The 18,300-nt window shown below is 49.0% G+C and overlaps 1 protein-coding gene across 1 annotated transcript in view; it reads right to left on the bottom strand.

The window, feature by feature from the left end:
• TBC1D2 (TBC1 domain family, member 2) overlaps positions 1–17,734 on the bottom strand; it is a 38,328-nt gene extending 20,594 nt beyond the window's left edge. The window contains exons 1-4 of the mRNA XM_012721327.1: positions 17,596–17,734; positions 11,984–12,131; positions 5,783–5,913; positions 3,300–3,490 (exon numbers count right to left, since the gene is read on the bottom strand). Of these exons, the coding sequence (XP_012576781.1) occupies positions 3,300–3,490; positions 5,783–5,913; positions 11,984–12,131; positions 17,596–17,719 (594 nt within the window). The 5' untranslated portion in view covers positions 17,720–17,734. The remainder of the gene's footprint in view (positions 1–3,299; positions 3,491–5,782; positions 5,914–11,983; positions 12,132–17,595) is intronic.
• Between the last annotated feature and the right edge of the window lie 566 nt (positions 17,735–18,300).

Here is an 18,300-nt window from a genome sequence, read left to right as displayed (position 1 = left end):
GCAGCGGGCGGGTCAGGAGAAGTCTGCCGCGCCATGTGGGTCACCTCCGGGCGGGGATTGAACTCACACTAAAGCAGCTGCTACTAGCTTCAGGAGGGCCTGACGCTCAACTTTCTTAAATGTAAAATGGAGAGAATGATCTTACTCCACCAAGAACCATCGAAAGGACAAGAAAGTGTGGCAAGTGGCAAGTGTCACTCTACAACCTTAACTGCCAGGGTCCCTCTCAAGTCCCCCCACCCCGTGACTTTGGGGCCTGGGCCTGTACTCCACAGTCCTGGTACTCTGAAGTCTAGCTTGAGGGAAGTAAGAGGGTCACTTTGCCCCCCTCAAGTTTCCTAAACAAATAATATGCCTCTAAGTAATCCTGAATGAGCTAAGTTGGCTCCAGAGGCTCAGGCAGGGCCTGAGTGGGGTTCATCATTCCCAGCAGCCAACAGATGGCCGACATCAGCGCAAACAACGGCTTTCCATCTGTTAGCGCAGACAGCTGCCAGGTGGGGCACAGTTCTGTCAACTCTGAGAGCCCAAGTCATTGGGCCCAGCAGCCATCTGGTGCCATCTCCTGGAGTCCAAACCTCTTGTGAGGCCAGTGCGGCAGGGGCCTGGGAAAGACAATGGCTTATGGCTATCAGAGTCATCCTGGGGTTGACTCCAGGGAGGTACAGGGAGTACATTTCCTTTCCTGGAAAGGTGGTTATGGTGCTTGTGTCTGACACTAGGCCGTGGAGGAAGCAGCCTGGATGGGATGAGAGTCCTGGACCTGCAGGAGACCAGGGCCCAGGTGCTAGCTCTGCCAGCTGGGTGAACTCAGGTGCGTCACTGAGTCCCTCAGAGCACATAACGGTGAAAAGGGTAGTAGCTACAGAGGCAAACAGACCAGAAATATGGCCTCTGCACACACAGAACATCTCAGAGCCTAGGTTTCCGCTTAAGGAAAAGGGCTTAGAGAGAATGCATGTTTTAAAACTTAGAGATAATGCACAAAAGCCCCTGCACAGTGCTGGGGCCACACTAATGTCAGCAGTTATTTGTGCTCTTTGTTTTTTTTTTCAAAATATATATCTATGCATACAAGAGCTGGGGTGCAAGCCAGAGTTGTGTGAGTGGGTATCAGGTGTGTGTGTGTGTCTGTGTGTGTGTGACAGAGGACTCACCAGAGACAGAAAAGGAAGCAAGTAGACAAACTGCCTGAAATACACTGCTGAGGGAGTAGCAGGTGAGCTGGGAGCTGTCTGCTGCGCCATGTGGGTCACCTCCCTGGCCCGTGGCTGGGGATTGAACTTGTGCCACAGTGGCTATGCTTCACAGTGCTGTGACTTAACCCCTTGGGCCACCAAGAAGGCTCAGTGCTCTTTTGTTTTTCTTTCTTCACAGGATGGTGAGGGCCCCAGGGCAGGGATTTGGCCCCACTGCATTTCTGTGTCCTCCATTGCAGAGTTTGAGAAACAGATTCTTAAAGCTAGTGGCAATAGCCACCTGTTGTCGGAGGCAGTATAAGACCCCTGGTCCCAAGTCTTCCTGCAGCTGGAAGGCGAAAGAGAGCGTCTTTCCACTGAAAGGACACAGGGAGGCTCAAGAAGTCCCCAAGAAGTTCAGGAAATGGACTTGGAGGGGAGAATTGCCAGGCTCCCCAAGATTATACCAGCCTTAGTCTAAGTCTGGGACAAGCTGGTCTCCTGTTCTTGACAGGCAGGAAGTCAGGGGATGTGACAGTGACAGCTGAAATAACCAAAGCCTGCAGCTGCCAGGCAGCTGCTGGGTGACAGGAATCCATACATGCCTCTCTAGTAAACACCATCATAACTCCACTTATAGGGAAGAGAGGTTGAGAGAGGCTAAGATGCTTGCCAGGGCTCAGAATTTGGGTCTGCATCTTCTTTAAAGGCCTGTACTCTGAATCGCCCACTAGAGTGAAGGGCATTGGTGAGACAGGTCGGAGAGCACACAAATCCACTCACCTAGCAAGCCCAAGCTAAACCATAAGACTTGCGACCTTTTGTCCCAAGGCAGGATCAAGGTTTGTTGGAAATCAGATTTTCAAGAAAGCCCATATCCTTTAATGTTCACACAACTTCCTCATAGTATTTTCACTCTCACTGCAGGGAAGTTTTCTAGACCTGGGCAGCCTTTACTAGCCTCTAAGAGCTTGCCTGCGTTTACAGAAGAACAGTGAGCCGTCCAGGATTCTGCAGCCAGCAGGCCAAGCCTCAATGAAATCTAGGTCTCCCAGGGCCACTGTAGCTCACCTCACCATTTAGAATGCCTTGGAGAGAAAGGCTGAGTCAAGAGCGGCTGCCCAGATTTCCTAGAAAGAAGGGGAAGAGGTGGGGAAAGGAGAGGTGGTATTTTCACTCCAGATGGCTTTTCTTTTGCAGGATTTGGCCTATTTTGTCCAGGAATCAGACAGATGTTAGATGCTTAATACCATCTCCACCCTCAGAGACATTGTGCAGCCTCACAACGGCAACAGGGACAATGGGAGGAAGGGGAGGAACTAGCTGCTCAGCGACCCCCTGGGGACTTTGCATGTAGTGACAATGTATCTGGGTGTGAATTTGCTTCATGTCTGTCTCTGCCCTGAGATCAAGACTCAGCACCTAGAACCCCACAACTCAACTGAGTTCCTACGACTTCAACCTGATATGGAATCCCTCACATATGAGGCCTGAAAAAGACCTGGTGAGTAAACAAATGAGTTGAAAACATAAGAATGAGCAAATCTCCTCTGAGAACTCTCATGCCTGCTACCCCACTGAGGAAATGGCTTCTGCCCTGCCAGGATCCAAGCCTCTGCTGGGTCCCATTATACCAATATAGGATCAGAAAGGCAGAGGGGCAAAACTAGGTAGGGAGAGTGTTTTTCTGGACTATCTTCTCCAAAAACAGAACACAAAGGAAAGAAGAAATGTACAGGGGGATGATATTCCAAAATACAGTACCCTCTTCTCCCCAGGAGCGTGTCTGGGAACTCTAGAACCACATATGACATCAGATGCAGCACGACCCTCCAGGAGGGATCTGAAAGCCTGTTATTACCGTCACCATTATTACTGTTGTTATTATTATTCAAGTGGTCTCCAGGGACCCTGCCCTTGGTGGCCTCAGTCACCTAGTCTGAGTGACAGCTTGCCCCTGAGCAATCAAGTGTGCCAGTTCTAAGCACCTGCAGTTTGGCCATTAAGGCTGACAGACTGGCCCAGCCCAGCCAGGCTAGTGCCTCATGACTAGCTCACCCAAAGGTTCTAGGCCCAGAGATGTCCACTGGAGTCTGGGGCTTCTCTAGGGTCAGAGCTCACCTTCTGAGACTGCAACTCCTGGGTGAGCATCAGAACCTGCTGCTCTAGCGCTTTCTCCTGGGCAGTTCGATTCCTCGAGAGTCCATCGGAGAAGAACGGGAAGGTGTTGTTCTGACGCTTGGCTTTCTGAATTAAATTGGCAGTCAGAAAGGACTTGGGTGTAGGCTTTGGAGACTCTGCTGGTTCTTTTCCTGCCCAAGAGGAGAAACACATAAGTTATGGAGGAGGACAGGAGGCGCTCTCGAACTTGAGCTTGCTACAGAAGATTGGCCCGGCTTCAATACTGCTCCAGAGCTTTTCATGCAGTGTGTCTAGAATCATGCAATGTGTTGAGAATCTGCATTTCTACGAGGTCCCTGCCTGGGGCTGATGCACTTTGTCCAGGGATAATACTTTGAGAACCACTGGTGTGTGTGTGTGTGTGTGTATACATACACACACCCACATACACATACATACACACATGTATGTGTATGTGTTTGTATTAATATCTAGATTGTGCTGGCCAGGTCATTCCGCCCATTCTCCAAACTACACTTGCACAGGCCTTTCATACCAATCCCCTGGAGTTTGCTTGTGGTTTCAGGATTCCACCTCTGCCCTCTGGGTGCTTTGCAAAGCACACAGATTTGTCCATTCACAGGAGTCCCCAAAGGGTAACAAACTCCTCTTTGATTCTTATTACAGCCTCCGTTGGGACATATTTCCCGCACTTGATTGCCCCAAGGTTCACAGTCCTTTCATGTCCTCTAGGGTTACGGTCAGCAACTATGACAGGCCACAAGCCAAAGCCAGCTTGCTCCTGCTTTTGCAAATAAAGCTTGACTGGAACTCAGACTCACCTGCATACGTGTGTACTACCTGTGCTGCTTTCACACATGAGGGCAGAGCTGAGTACTGGTGAGAGAGACCAGAGGGTCCACAACAGCACCCATATTCACTCTTTGGCTCTTTTAAAAAAAATATTTATGTGTACAAGAACTGGGGTTCAGGCCAGATGTGCAGGGGGTAAGAAGATGCACCAGAGACAGAGTGGGGAGCAGAACCGGCAGATCTACTGAAGTACACTGCTGAGGGGAGCAGCGGGCAAGACTAGAGAGGTCTGTCTGCCGCGCCATGTGGGTCAGCTTCCTGGGGAGCTGGGGATCAAACTCGTGTTGCAGTTGCTGTTGATAGTTTCATAATGCTGTGCTTTAACCCACTGCACCGCCAGGGAGGCCCACTATCTGGCTCTTTACAGAAAACATTTACAACTAGTACTAAATTATATTCTTAAGTCTAACATCACTGAGTCAATCATCCTGATGGCCTTATCTGCCCTGCCCAAGGCATGTGCTGTAGTGCTCAGCCATCAACCAGCAGAGGACATTTCAATGGCCTGATTATGTGATAAAAGACCCTGATCTCCTGTGCATGGCCCATAATACACATGATACCCATGACTGGCCCCAGTGGGAGTTCTTAGTGCTAGAAAAGCTTTGTTTCTTCTGAAAAAACAAAAAACAAAACCCAAAATGTACTGGCCTTATGGGCACGGACATAGCCCAACCAGCAGCATTTCCCTCTTTGCCTTGGCTGTTCGGAAGCTCAGTGCCACACTTGCTGCCCACCTTTACTGCTCTCCATCATCTTAATCTTGCTCTCATTTCAGTCTCCTGACCCCAATTGCTTATTTGCTTTCTCCTTTAGCAAGCCATCCTTATGGGATGCAGTTATTAAAACTTAGAATATGAATGCAATCTGGGGGAGAGGGTAAAGCTAGGACTTGGAGGAATTGCTGAATGACTTCGCCTCTTCCTTCTGGTCATCAGATTGGCCAGTCTTACCAGATAAAGAATCACTCTGGTAATTCTTGACAACAACCAGACACTCCTTGGCCTTGTTGATTACCACAACAGAATGGTCTTGTTCCAGATGTAAAAGAAATCGGGTTGCACCAGGCAGACAACAAATTGAAAATATGTACTCAGAGCACCTAAGAAGCCAAGCCCCGGATGGTGTGAATCACTCATGTTTTGTGGCAGAGATAATAAGCTGCTACGTCATGGCTTGGTGGCCATCTAGTCACTTGTTCTGCTCACTGGGGAAATCTGATTTCAGTCACTCCAGAAAGGCAATTTTATACCCTCTCCAGGAAGAAAAGGCAAGAGATTTTCCTTAGTACTCCAAGAACCATAGTTAAGCGTTTCCAGTTTCAGTTTGGAATGATGAAGGAAAATTCTGGAGAGACGGTGGGGATGGTTGAACATCAGTGTGCATGTTCTTAATGCCACTGACTGGACACCTAACATTGATTACAGTGGTAACTTTTGTTATGCCTATTATAGACCAGAAAAAAGGAATCATTGTTATTAGACTCACACCAACCCAGGAGGAGTGGCACAGAGTTTCATCTTTTGACACACATGCAAATGCTGGTCTTGGGGTTGGAGAGGGGTTTTATTTGGTCTCCAGAGGGCTCTCAGACCTGGGCAGAGGCTCACCTGGGGCACTGGGGTCTGGGGGCGAGGGCTGCTCCTTCTGAGGCTCCCCAATTGGGGAAGCATCTTCCTCTGGAGGTCTGTGGCCTGCTCCTTGGGCATGCCTGCTGCCCCGGAAATTGTACATTGTGTTTCTGAAAGGGAACAGAGGAGCGTGAGGCTGACAGCTCTGCATCTCACCGCCACTGCAGCTCAGGCCACATCCCACCTGTCACACAGGCTCCGAGGCACTGGCAGGATGCATCCACCCAAGTCTCTCCCTACCCTGACCCATCTCTTCACCACACTTATGACCTTCTGCACAGAACACTGCTTGGAAACAAGAAGCCCTACTCCTGTTGTTGCTAGAGTGGAACCCCACGAGGGCAAGTGTGTTTGTTTGCTTTGTTATTCATATACTTTGCATGTGTAGACCAGTACCTGAAACACAGAGGTCACTTACTACACGTGTTGAGGGTATGTTAAATGGATTTGCCAAATTAACTTTCCTGAAACCTTCATCCGGTTTTGCGATGACCTAGCTCAAAAATCATCAGGGGCGCCCTCATTCTAAGAAGTGTCCCAAACATCTCCTAGCCTTCCTCTCCCCTGACTTTCTTCCCCTCTTACATTTGTTCTCTCTGAAGCCAATCTCACCAGCTTCAAGGTGAAGCCCACGTTCCACCTCCATGGACCTTCCTTTACTTCACAACAGGTGTATTCTCTGACCTAGGTCTTGTGTAGGCTGAACAGCGGTGTTATTTCTTTCTGAGCTGGTGCTAATCTACCCACTCACCTGCTGCGCCTGGTCTGAGCTGTGCTGCCAGAATGCCGGCTAAATACACTCTGGGTTTGCAGGTGACAATGAGGTGAGGCCCTCCTTGGTGGTGCAACGGGTTAGGACACAGCACTGCAAGCTAGCCAAAGCCGCTTCAGTGCAAGGTCGATCCCTGGCCCCGGAGGTGGCCCACATGGCGTGGCAGACCTCTCCTGACTTGCCCGCTGCTCCCCTCAGCAGTGTACTTAATTGATCTGTTTGTTTTGCTCCCCACTCTGTCTCTGGTGGATCCTCTTACCACCCCTGCACCTCTGGCTTGTACTCCAGTTCTGTATGCATAAATAAATTAATCTTAAAAAAAAAAAGGAGGTAGCACCAGAGGCCACGTAGGAATATGGGACACCGAGAAATCCATAATGAGTGGGACGAAAAAACAGTGCAGTTGAGTTTATTTTTCCTTTAGAAAGAGATAAAAGTAGACATGCTCCACAGTTAGTTAGGAAGAGAAATGACTAAAGGCACTTACTAGGTTAGTGTTTCGCCAATTGCAGACTGACCCATTAGGAGACAGCAAGATCGGTTTAGTATCCTGATCAGCAATTGGAGGACAGGCTGGGAAATGGCAGTGTGTACCCATTTATAAAGCGTTAATATTTTGTGAATTATTTTTCTTACATATTTGTGTGTTTTATACACAGACATGTGTACTTATATGTACTCACCTATGTAAATAAAATATTTCTAACTGGTCACAGCCAATAATTTGGAAAACACTGCACTAGAAGACCACTTGTTTAAAACACAGCATTTATATTGTCAAAAAAGCAGAGAGTGGGAAGGTCCTCCCTGGTGGTGCCACAGGTTAAAGCACAGCACTGCAAAGCTAGCCATAGTCACAGCCACAGTCGCTTCAGCTCAAGTTCAATCCCTGGCCAGGGAGGTGACCCACATGGCGCGGCAGACCTTTCTTGTTTCACCTGCTGTTCCCCTTAGTAGTGTATTTCAATCTGCCTGTTCTGTTTCCTGTTCAGTCTCTGGTGAATCCTCTCACCACCCCACACACCTCTGGCCTGTACCTCAGTTCTGTATGCATAGATAAGTAAATCTTTAAAAAAAAAAAAATAGAAGAGGGTGGGAATGTCTGGAGTCTTGAGATGGAGTCTTGGCTTTGCTACATCATCCTTTAGTGTGAAGTGCAGGTCTAGCAACACAGTGGATAAATTACTCTGCAAAACCTTATTCTACCACCACCTTCATGCCAGATAAACATACAACATCTTTGTAAAATTCTAGTTGAATTTCCAGGAAAGGAATGGAACTCCCTGGAGGATTAAATATGAAAAGAGAGGTGAAACTCCAGTGGGAAGTGAAGAGGAAGGTGAACAAGCAGATTAGGTCACTTTTCAGCAAAGTTCACTTCTTACCCTCACTCTATGGGAAGGAAGTACCTGCCTCCTTCTTCTTGACTTTGGGCCTGGCTGTGGACTCACCTTGGCCAAGGGTGTATTAACAGACGTTGTAGAAACACAAGCCTGCCATGTGCTGGTGTGCAGGACTTGCCCTCTGGAAGAACATGCTTTGGGTAGTGCTGGCTCATGGGAAAACAGAAATCCAAGGAGACTTAGGTCTCACCGACAGCTTGGAGCCGAGACCAGCTGGACCCGAGGAGAGACAAGAAAGGCTCATGACACTGAATTTTGAAGTATTTGCTTGTAACATGTTGTCATGAAAGACTAGGACTTGAGTTTGTCCTGGGCTAACTGCTGTTTTTTTTTTTTTTTAAATTGAATATAATCAACATTTAACATTACATATTTTCAGGTGTACAAAATATTGATACAATCTCTCTCTGTATCTCGATATGTACTTCCTGAGATGAACTCCACATAAGTCTAGCTAATATCTATCACTACACATAGTTAAACTTTTTCTCTTGTGATCAGGGATCAAATACTGATAGCCAAATGTTGATACCAAGGTTGCAAGGGAGGAAAGAAACAAGGTTTTGGACCCATGCAAACTGCAGAGTTGAAAATGAAATTCTGACATAAATTTGGGATTCTTGAAGGTCCACACCCTCTGTGAAGAAGTCAGACATTTGCTTGTTAGAAGAAATTAACACAAGCAAATTCTAAGCAAAATCTCTCGGTGTCAAAAACATTTTTTACTTGGGACATCACTGGTTTGGGTATCAGGACAATACTGACCTTATAAAATAAAATGGAAGTATTTCCTACTTTTCTTTTTGTTTTGTTTTGTTTTGTTTTGTTTTAGGTATAAGGTGGAAGTTTTTGAAGAATTTGGATTAATTCTAATGTCTGGCAGAATTCACCAGTGAAGTTTTCTAGTCCTAGGTTGCATGTGCGTGTATATTTGGGTCCCAAATAGGAAGAGAGTAAGATTACACTTTAATAGACAGTATAGGTGGCTGGCAGAGGGAAAACAATCAGTTAAATTAAGAGCAGAGAAGAAATTAGAACTCAGCACTCACTCCCAACACGGGACCTTGAAATCTGGCTAGCCACTGCTCTTGCTCTGGCATTTCTCAGATCCTATTACAAAGGGCCCTGATGGGCCCTCCCTGGTGGCATGATGGGTTAAAGTTCAGCACTATAAAGCTATCACAGCCACTGCAGCACTAGTTTGATCCCCGGCCAGGGAGGTGACTCACATGGCGTGGCAGACCTCTCCTGACACGCCCACTGCTCCCCTCAGAAGTGTATTTCAGTGGATCTGCCTGTTGTGCTCCCCACTCTGTCTCTGGTGAATCCTCTCACCCACCACACCTCTGGCCTGTACCCCAGTTCTGCAAGCATAAATAAATAAATCTTTAAAAAAAAAAAACAAAAGGCCTGACTCCTTGGGTGAGTCACTTCCCTTTCCTAGTCCCTACTTTCCCCATCTGAAAATAAAGGTCAAGATTAAAGAAATAATGATGGCCATGCAGGGCACTATTTACTGAGTGTCACTGGGCCTTATGCTGAGCCCCATTACATGGATCTCACAAACCACAAGAAGTGGGGAGATGCCAGGACACACCCCTACAGCAAGGGACAATGGCTGGGTGGGGTGACCATCAGTGCTGCGCGCACTTCCCCTTCTCGGCAGCTCTAGCCTCTCCAGTCAGTCCAGGGCTCATAAGCATTCATGTCTGGGGTGTGGGAGGGCACAGAACCCCACTTCAGAGCATTGAGGGGCCCTCCAGCCTAGTACACATGTCCCCTGTGGATGGCCCTGACTAACACAGAAACACTGACATGGGTGCTACAACTGAGCTAAACTCCTGCCCTTAGGACAGGCATCTCCAGTTCACAACTGCTTGGAGCAGTTCAAAGACAGTTTTCTGTACAAGTTTAGCTCCAGGTCTGAAAGGCCTGGCCAAGCTAGATAGGTAACTTTGGGCAAGACATTTATTCTCTCTGGGCCTAGAGCTTTCTTCTCTAGGTGTAGAGGTTTCTTCGTGTGCAACGTGGATGGTGAACAGATCCAAGCCAGGGGCAGGACTAAGTCAAACACCACATCCATTTGGCTCATTTAATCCCACAACTGCCCAAGGAAGTAAGCGCTATTGATATCATCACCCACTGCACTGAGAGGACTGAGATTGAGAAGAGGGTGACCCAAGCCGGAGAGGGGGTCAGAGGTGGGGAGGCTGAGCTATACACCTGACTCCGTGGTCTAAGAACTTAACTGTTTGGATACCGGAGCTGGGACCCCTACATTTTGCAACAGACTCCCCTGGTGGCCATTTCAAACAAAACTGCTTTATGTCTAGACAGTTCTCCTGATTCAGGGCTTGGCGTTCTGTAGGTGTGCAAAAGACCTGGTTTGTTGTTTACCTACCACCTCACAGATGTGCCCAGACGAGCTCAGTGACAGCATACAGCCCTGAGCATGTGCTCGAGAAGCGCCCTCCTTCCTCCCCTGCATGGGACCTGGACTTGGGCAGCCCCAACAGCAAACTCTAAGAGCAGCCGGGGCAAGGGGACAAAGGTGACCTTGATCTGGCCGTGCCTCCCACAGCCCTGCGCACTTTTCTTGTACTGGTGCCTCGAATTTCTGTGGGTTATTACAAGTGTCAGAAGGAAGTGACAGACTGGTTATCTGAAACTTCCTTCCTTTCTTGGTGTCTGCGTGTTCTGCTCCACTTCTGCTGCCAGTGGCCATTGGGCATAAACCTGGCTTCACCCTCGCAGGGAACACACTGGTCAATGGCTGCACTTCTTAGGTCCCCTTGCCCTCACAGCAGACTCCCAAAGCACCTAGTTTCCCTGACTCCTCTAGAGGGAAGATCCCCTGCAGGGCCGCCTCACGGTCGGCTCACCCTGGGAGACTCAGCTATGCCACGGACCAGCCACCAGGGCACACACCCCCACCCCTCCAACCACACAAGTCTCTTTCTCTGTAGCTCAGATGCCTCCTGGGCACTAGCCCTCTATCTGAGTGCTGTGGAGTGGTTCTAGCTCCACCCAGCAGTCCTGAAGGACACCTGTCTTTTCTCTAAAGCTCACTTGTTTCCTGGGAATCGTCAAGCTCCTAGTTTTCCACATAAATTCAGACCCCGAAGTCACATAGAGAAACGATATGCTTGAATCACAGATCCATGGACTCTAATTCAATTCCAGTGAGCGATCTATTTTGTTTCTAAGGGGTCTCAATTTGAAGCCTGCACAGGAAATGAGCAGTGGGTTTAGTCTGAATTCTCCAAATTATCCAGAGCAACTATAGCCACAGAGCACACTACTTATCAAGTGCTTAAGTTGTCAAGCACTCCCCCCACCCCCCTAAACTTGTAAGGCAAGCACTGCTGTATTTACATTTCCTATCAGTTTAAGAAAAGCACAGAGAGGTTAAATAACTTGCCAAGGCCAGCACAGCCAGTGACAGGCAGAGGCCAGGATACAAGTCCAGGCAGGCTGGCTCCAAAGCCCAGACTCACTGCTATCTGCTTATAGACTTCTTGGAACAAAGCCTGCCAGTGGGAGACCGTCTACACAACACATTATTAAATGAAAACAGTAGCTGAGATGGACATAACACTAAATTATACATGTAAAAGATGAACATTTGATACAGCTGACACACATACTAGACCTCAGTGAAGCCAAATCCCATTCAGATGAGTCTAGAAAATGTGGAGGGACAAGAACTATCAAATGCTAAGAAGGTTTGTCTGGGTGACAGCATTATATGAGGGACTCAAAAATGTTTACCTTTCTAGATGTTTCTTACTGCCTACTAGGAATCATAGACTATTTTTAAAACCAGAACAACAAATGACATATTTTAAAGCAACAACTTCAAAGATTTTCAAGGTGACTTGAAAATAAACCTTTCACCTCCCCTCCCCCCTTCCTGCAGGGGAATCACCTCAGACACTGGCTGCTCCCAAGAGGGCAGTTTTTTGCTGCTTAGGCTTGGCCATCCCTCTCCCCACTGGCACTTACTGTATTTCAGTTCCGAGGTGCTTGAGGGAAATATTCGGAAGGGCCAAAGGCAGGGCAGGGACTGGCTGGAGGGCAGCGGCCTGGCCCACAAGCCCAGTAGGCGTCTTCACAGGATACAGGAACTCCTCCTGCTCAGCCTGGTCTTGCTCTGGGGAAAAAGGAAAGGGAAGTCACTCTGATTGGGAAGACAAGGCGAGGTGGGGGTAGGCTCCCCACCCCGCAGAGCACACCCTCCTGTGGGCAAACAGCAAGAGGCAGGCTTTCACCAGAGAGTCTGAGCCAGGGGCTGATCCACTGTGCTGGGCCAGCCTTCCCGGAAAGCCCTCAAAAATATGCAGAAGTGCTCCCCACTCTGTCTCTGGTGAAGCCTCTCACCGCCCCTGAGCCTCTGGCCTATACCCCAGTTCTGTATGAATAAATAAATAAATCTTTAAAAAAAATATGCAGAAGTACAGATTATTTCTACATCAGTGAATCCATCCTTCAGAAGTTGTCTGAAATGCAAGCTAAGCTTAATGAACCAAGAGGTGGATGCCAGCACTGTTTAGCCTCTAAACAGAAATAAAAAAGTTCAGGGGAAAGTTACATCATGCAGTATCCAGACAGTGGAATATTAGGCAATCATTTGAAGCAAGGCTAATGGGAAATGCTAAAGGCTATGGGGATCATGGGACAGATATAATATTAGTGAGAAAGTCATAAAAATTGGGGCTATCATGTGAGCTCCATCATAGAAAGTCTCACAGAAATATACCCTGCAGCCCCAACAATGATCTGAGCTGGCTGATGGGGTTAGAAGTGAGCAGGCTACTCCCATTACACTTTACTGTTTCCCCTAGATTTTCTTCAGTAAAATGAGAATATTGGTATAAATAGAAATGTTTATTCAACAAAAGTAGAGGTTTATAAAGAGATTTTATAATACAGAGAAATTTTAAGGTCAGGGCACTAAGTAGCAAATGGCACAGTCATATGTTGTATATTATTATGTAATCTGAACTATCAATATATTTAAGTCAAAGGTGGGGAGAGGTTATGACAGGATAGTCACAGTGGCTGAATGCGAGCGAGGGGAACACGGGAACTCTTCTCCCTACTTTCCTGTCTCCAGGGATTCGTCTTAATAATCCTGATAATCTTAACCTTTATTGTTAAGGAACGTTTCAAGGTTAAGGAAATGGTATTTGAGGTCTAAGACAGAGGAGACCAACTATTCAGCAGTCAGTTTTGGGGACGGGAGGGGAGGGGACAGGATGAGCTTCCTGTTTCGGCAGCAAGGACTGTAAGGGCAGTAGATCAGAGGCCTCTGGGATCTGCTAAGAGGGCGACGGTGGGGAGAAGTAGGCACTGAGGGAACTCACCACTGCACCAACATGCAAAACGCTGTGGGTGCAAAAAACGCAATAAAATGGTGGGGAGAGGAGGAGTTTAATCCACACACACACAAAAAATTTGTTAATTTCTAATATGCTCTTTCATTTCTGGCAAGCTCACTAGTACTTGGCAGTACCAAATCATTGCTCCAGTTCCTCCAATTCACTCTCTCACCAAACACATCTGGGTGTCTACCCGAGGTTTCCAGGTGGGGCTGGAGAAGTGAGATAATCCAAGGCACAGGAAGCTCCCTCTTAAAGAGAGAGGGAAGACCAAGGGGTGGCAGGTGGAAGGCAGGGGGCTGCCAGTGTGCCGAGGCAGGTTCCGTCCAACTGGAGGCTTCCTGGAACAAGGTGCTGAAGCTGGGCCTGGAGAGCAGAGACACGCAGATCTGTAGTGTGACGGGCCTTCTGCGCAGGGGCAGGCAGCAGTGGGTGTTTGGGACCCAGAGCTCATGCTGTGGGGAGGGAACCAGAGGAAATGGGGCTGGAAGGTCAGATGGAAGGGGGTGACTAAGAGTGAATCAGGAATCACAGGTGGTTGGAAGCCCAGAGACCTTGGGGAGCTCAGCAGGAATCCCAAGTACTTTCAGGCCTGCCTGGCCAGGAGGGGCTGCTGTGGGGAGCTGGGAGACCCCAGTGAGTTTGCAGTGTCTGCGGGAGGGTACCTGACCTGGCTGGAATCACTTTATCTCCTCAGGCCTCGGGTTTCAAGTTTTTAAGACAAGAGCAATAATCTCCATCCTGGGTATGAAAATGTTTAGAAAACTGTGAAGTCTCATATTGTGGACTGGCATGTGTCAAAGCAGCTTTACTTCAGATTTTGAGCCATTGAAAATAGTTAAGGTTTACTCATTAATCAATACTTTGATCTCCCTCATTCAGAACAAACACAAAACTCACAATTTGCCTAAGATTTTAATGTCTTGTAAGTACTTCCCTAACTGCCAATATGTTTTCTTCAACTTTCACCTGTGGCCCTAGAGCTAAGTCTTGGGCAAATGTCGCCAAAAAGGAAACAGCAGCTCAGAGGGGATGTGAGTGCTGGCCGAGGTCACACAGTTGTTAGCAGAGTCATAGATTGAAAAGCAGTTCCTGCTTTTCCACTAAAACCATATGGCTAATAAAAGCAGTGTCTGACAAGCAGATGGTTCCAGTGCACAGGGAGCCCGAGGGATTGGGGTTCATGATGGTGATGGCAAAGAGGGTCAGCACTTCCTGTAGGAGCAGGAATTGATGACCCAAGGCTCTGGCGTGGGGCTCCTCTCCAGCCTGGAGAAATGTCCTCAGTGAGGTGACCACACCAAGAATCGTCAGCAGCAATGACTTGTAATTCTCCTTCTGCCTGAGCTCTAGGGCCTGCGCCATCACCAGCAGGCAGAAGTCACTGCCCAACAGAGGGGCTGGGCCAGTAGGCCACTGCTTCCCCAGAGGGACACTGGCCCTCAGGTGGAGGGCTAAGGGTATGAGTCTGCAGACCAGGGTTCAAATTTTCTTGCCCTGTGACCTTGGACACATCCCCTGGCCTCTTCGCGCCTTAGCTTCCGTTGTGTAACGTGGGAGGGAGTCACACTAATTCCCTCATAAGACTGTTGCAAGATAACTTGATCATGCACAGTCCTCGGGCAGTGGCAGTAAACAGGAGGCATATTTCACGACGATGCACATTTATAAAAGTGTGTCCTGCTTTGACAACAACAGTAACTCTGGTTATTGATATAAGTGTGTTGGCTCTCCCTTGATCTTTATGGGCGCTTGTGGAGACCGATATTTAGTATAAATAAGTATAAATAAAGGTGCAAAGGCTTCTGAGCTGTAGAGAGCATGTCTGGCAGATCACTCAAGGGCACTAATAAGACACTTTTTACAAGATGAAGTGTCTGTGATTCAAAGTCAGATGTGAGTCAGGAGGGTTTTGCAGCCCTAGAATGGGCTCCTGCTTCCTCTCAGGAAGGGTGGAGACTAGAGAGGTGGAGTTTACTCCAAAGAGCAAATCTAGGGTCTGCCAGCTTGCCCAAGACCCCAAAATGCCCTCTGGCTGGCCTGGAGGAAAGTTTTGCAGGGCTCCTGGCTTAGGAAGGTGAAGGCTTTCCAAGGGGCAGAAAGGCTTCAGGGGAGCCGCCAACATCCCCGCTTCTGCGTCTCCCACCAGCGTCATCCTGGGGAGACCTGCATCCTGGCTCCCCCTCCCCAACCTTTCTGACTGGCACTGGGACGACCAAGGAGAGCCCTGGTCCTGTATGCAACCAAAACCACTGGATTAAAGAACTCCCAAAGGGCTCAGCAGATAGGATCTGTGGGATTCCAAAGCCATTCTTTTGTTAACATGGACACATGGGAATTCTATTATCAGAGGGTTTCTTGTTGCTTCTCGTCTCAGGTGGATCTCTGGCAACCGTGCCAACTCACACTGCAGTGTTCTGCACAGCTAGGGTGCCTGGCTCTCTGGCAGCTCAGTGGTGAGGGTGTGAGTCCAGAATAAAGACAAACCAACTGCTCCCCACAGTCTGCCCTGACAAACATAAACTGCCCAGAAAGTTCAAGGGGCTAATCGTTAACAAGAAAAAGGAGCAGTTAGGCAGTTCTTATAATAACAATAGTGCACACAAGCACACACACATAGAGCAATATTATTAGGACAGTCACTTCGTCCTGAGCACAATGACGTGCCTGGCCTTATACTAAGGGATCCGTAGTCCCTTCTTCACTTAATTGTAAAATTCAAAGCTTTCACTCACACACTCACTCAACAAATACCTGCTGTGCCAAGCAGAGCGCCAGGTACTGGGGACACAGGCCCCACCCTTGAGGGCGACAAGGATGCCATTGAGGGCTAGAGGTCAAAGGCGACAAGGATGCCAAGGTTGCCAACCGGAAGACAATGTGACCCAAAGCACCTGTAGGAAGCATCTGAAAACAGGGTTGAGGGCTCACACAGAGTCCAGCTGGTCAAGTCCTGGAGGGCTTCTATGAGGAAGTGAAACTGTAGCTTGCCACAGAAAATAAGCAGGACTGTGCCTGGCACAGAAGAGAGCAGACGCCTCTGATGTTACAGCTGAAGGACAAGACGGACGCTGGCAAAGCCCCAGAGGTGAGGTGAGGAAGGAGGAGCCCTGACGACGGCTGAGCAGTTGGGACTGGACAAGCTGGGAGGCCACGGGCGGGGGGCGCAGCCTTTCCTTTTAGAAAGCTCGCTCTGGCTTGGGGAGAAGGATGGCCTGAGGTGGCGGCCCAGTGTTGGGGACAGTGTGGGGGACTGCAGTGGCCCTCCAGTTAAGAGTTGTGACCTGACAGAAGGCATCAGCTGTGAGGGGGGCTGGGTCTGACATGCCACGGCCAGGGGGCACGTGTGCCAACAGTGATTGGTGACTGACTGGACTCGCTACCCAAGACAAGGAAAGGGAGGAGGCAGCTCTCAAGTGCAGGAGAGGCCCGAGGAAGGGGAGCTGGGGGAGAGGGTCAGAGGCAGATGAGCTCAGTGGGGACATGTAACCCTCTAGGTACAGAGGGTAGACCCGCAGCAGCTTTGTGCTGGGACCTCACTCTGCGTGCTCCTGCAGGGCAACTGTGGCTGGTCTGCCCTGACTCTCAAACCTGCCAATCATAGCCCTTGCTTGGCAAGGGGATGAGACGCAGGACCTCCAGGACCCCTCATCTGAGACAGTGTAGGATTTAGGATTAAGGAACTTCATTCATGGGCCACATGGCAGGGGTGAAGATTTCGCTTTATAAAAACACCAGGGAGAAAAGCCAGTAATGTGCCCATTCACATCACAAAACATGTATGTATAAGAAATAACAAGGCCTCCACTTTCTCATTCACCTTCCTCATGGCAATTCTGCAGGTTTGATTTGTTCCCACTGCCCCATACAGTCATCGTAAAAACAGCTGACATCCGTTGCGCTCTGACAAGGTGTTCCAACCGCATAGAACAAACGGGTTCATTTAGTCCTCATAATAAGCCTAATAGGATGCATCAACTCCGCTTTAAAGGGAAGGAAACTAAAGCTCAGAAAGGTCAAGCCACCTGCCTAGGGTCACCCACATTAGACTCTGAGCCCAGGTGGCCTGGCCTCACAGTTCATACTCCTGGACACTGCTCTGTCATCCCAACTAATCCCGAGCCCCAGCCCAGGCTCTCTGCCTCTCCAGCAGAGACAACACTCAGACAACAGGAGGGTAAAGGCTGGGTGCGTGGAAGCCCTGGTTGTGTGGGCAGGAGGTGAGCCGCTGGGTACCTAGCTCGAGGCGCAGGGGAGGCCCGTTCTCAGCCAGGGTGGCATCAGGGACGGCAGGAGGCGCGGGCGGGCTGCTGTGGAACTCCCAGCGCTTCATCTGCAGCTGCTGCAGCCAGTAGAGCATCACTTGCTTGGAGGCGGCCTGAGAAGCACAAGGGTTAGTTGGCAAGGCCCTGCACCCCCAGGGTGGCACTGGGGTGGGATGTGAGAGGGACAGGGCAGACTTGCAATCTCTCCTTCCCAGAAAAAACAAAGTCATTGGATGGTGCCCCCCTCTGAAATGTCATATGCCTCTTGGCCACATACTCGGTGGTCAAAATATGCCAGCTGGAGTTGGGAGTGCTAAGAGGGAGAGGGAAGCGCCTCGGAATTCTGACCCGCGTGGGACCTGGTGCCACCACTCTCTTGCTGTGTGACATCTCAAAGTCTTAGCTGGCCTTTTGTGGAATGCGGGGTATCCCTCTGTTTGGGCGATGTGCTAAAATCATGGACACCATCACACTACGACAACAGGTGGTACCTTCCAGGCACCGCAGAAAGGTCATGCTGAATGCTCTCATTAGTCTCCCAGTACTCCCTGCCCGGTTCCCACTCTAATACCATTACTTGTTGCACTCTCTAGGCCAGAGCTCAGGCAGAAGTGATCACATGGACCAACTCTGAACTGGCCTGGGTAGCTGATGGAGAGCTGATCCCAGAAACTGA

Source organism: Condylura cristata, unplaced genomic scaffold (genome assembly GCF_000260355.1).
Source record: "Condylura cristata isolate star-nosed mole 26May11 unplaced genomic scaffold, ConCri1.0 scaffold00006, whole genome shotgun sequence".
Taxonomy (NCBI): Eukaryota; Metazoa; Chordata; class Mammalia; order Eulipotyphla; family Talpidae; genus Condylura; species Condylura cristata.
Note: the sequence above shows the minus strand (reverse complement) of the source record. Positions and strands in the feature narration are given on the sequence as shown.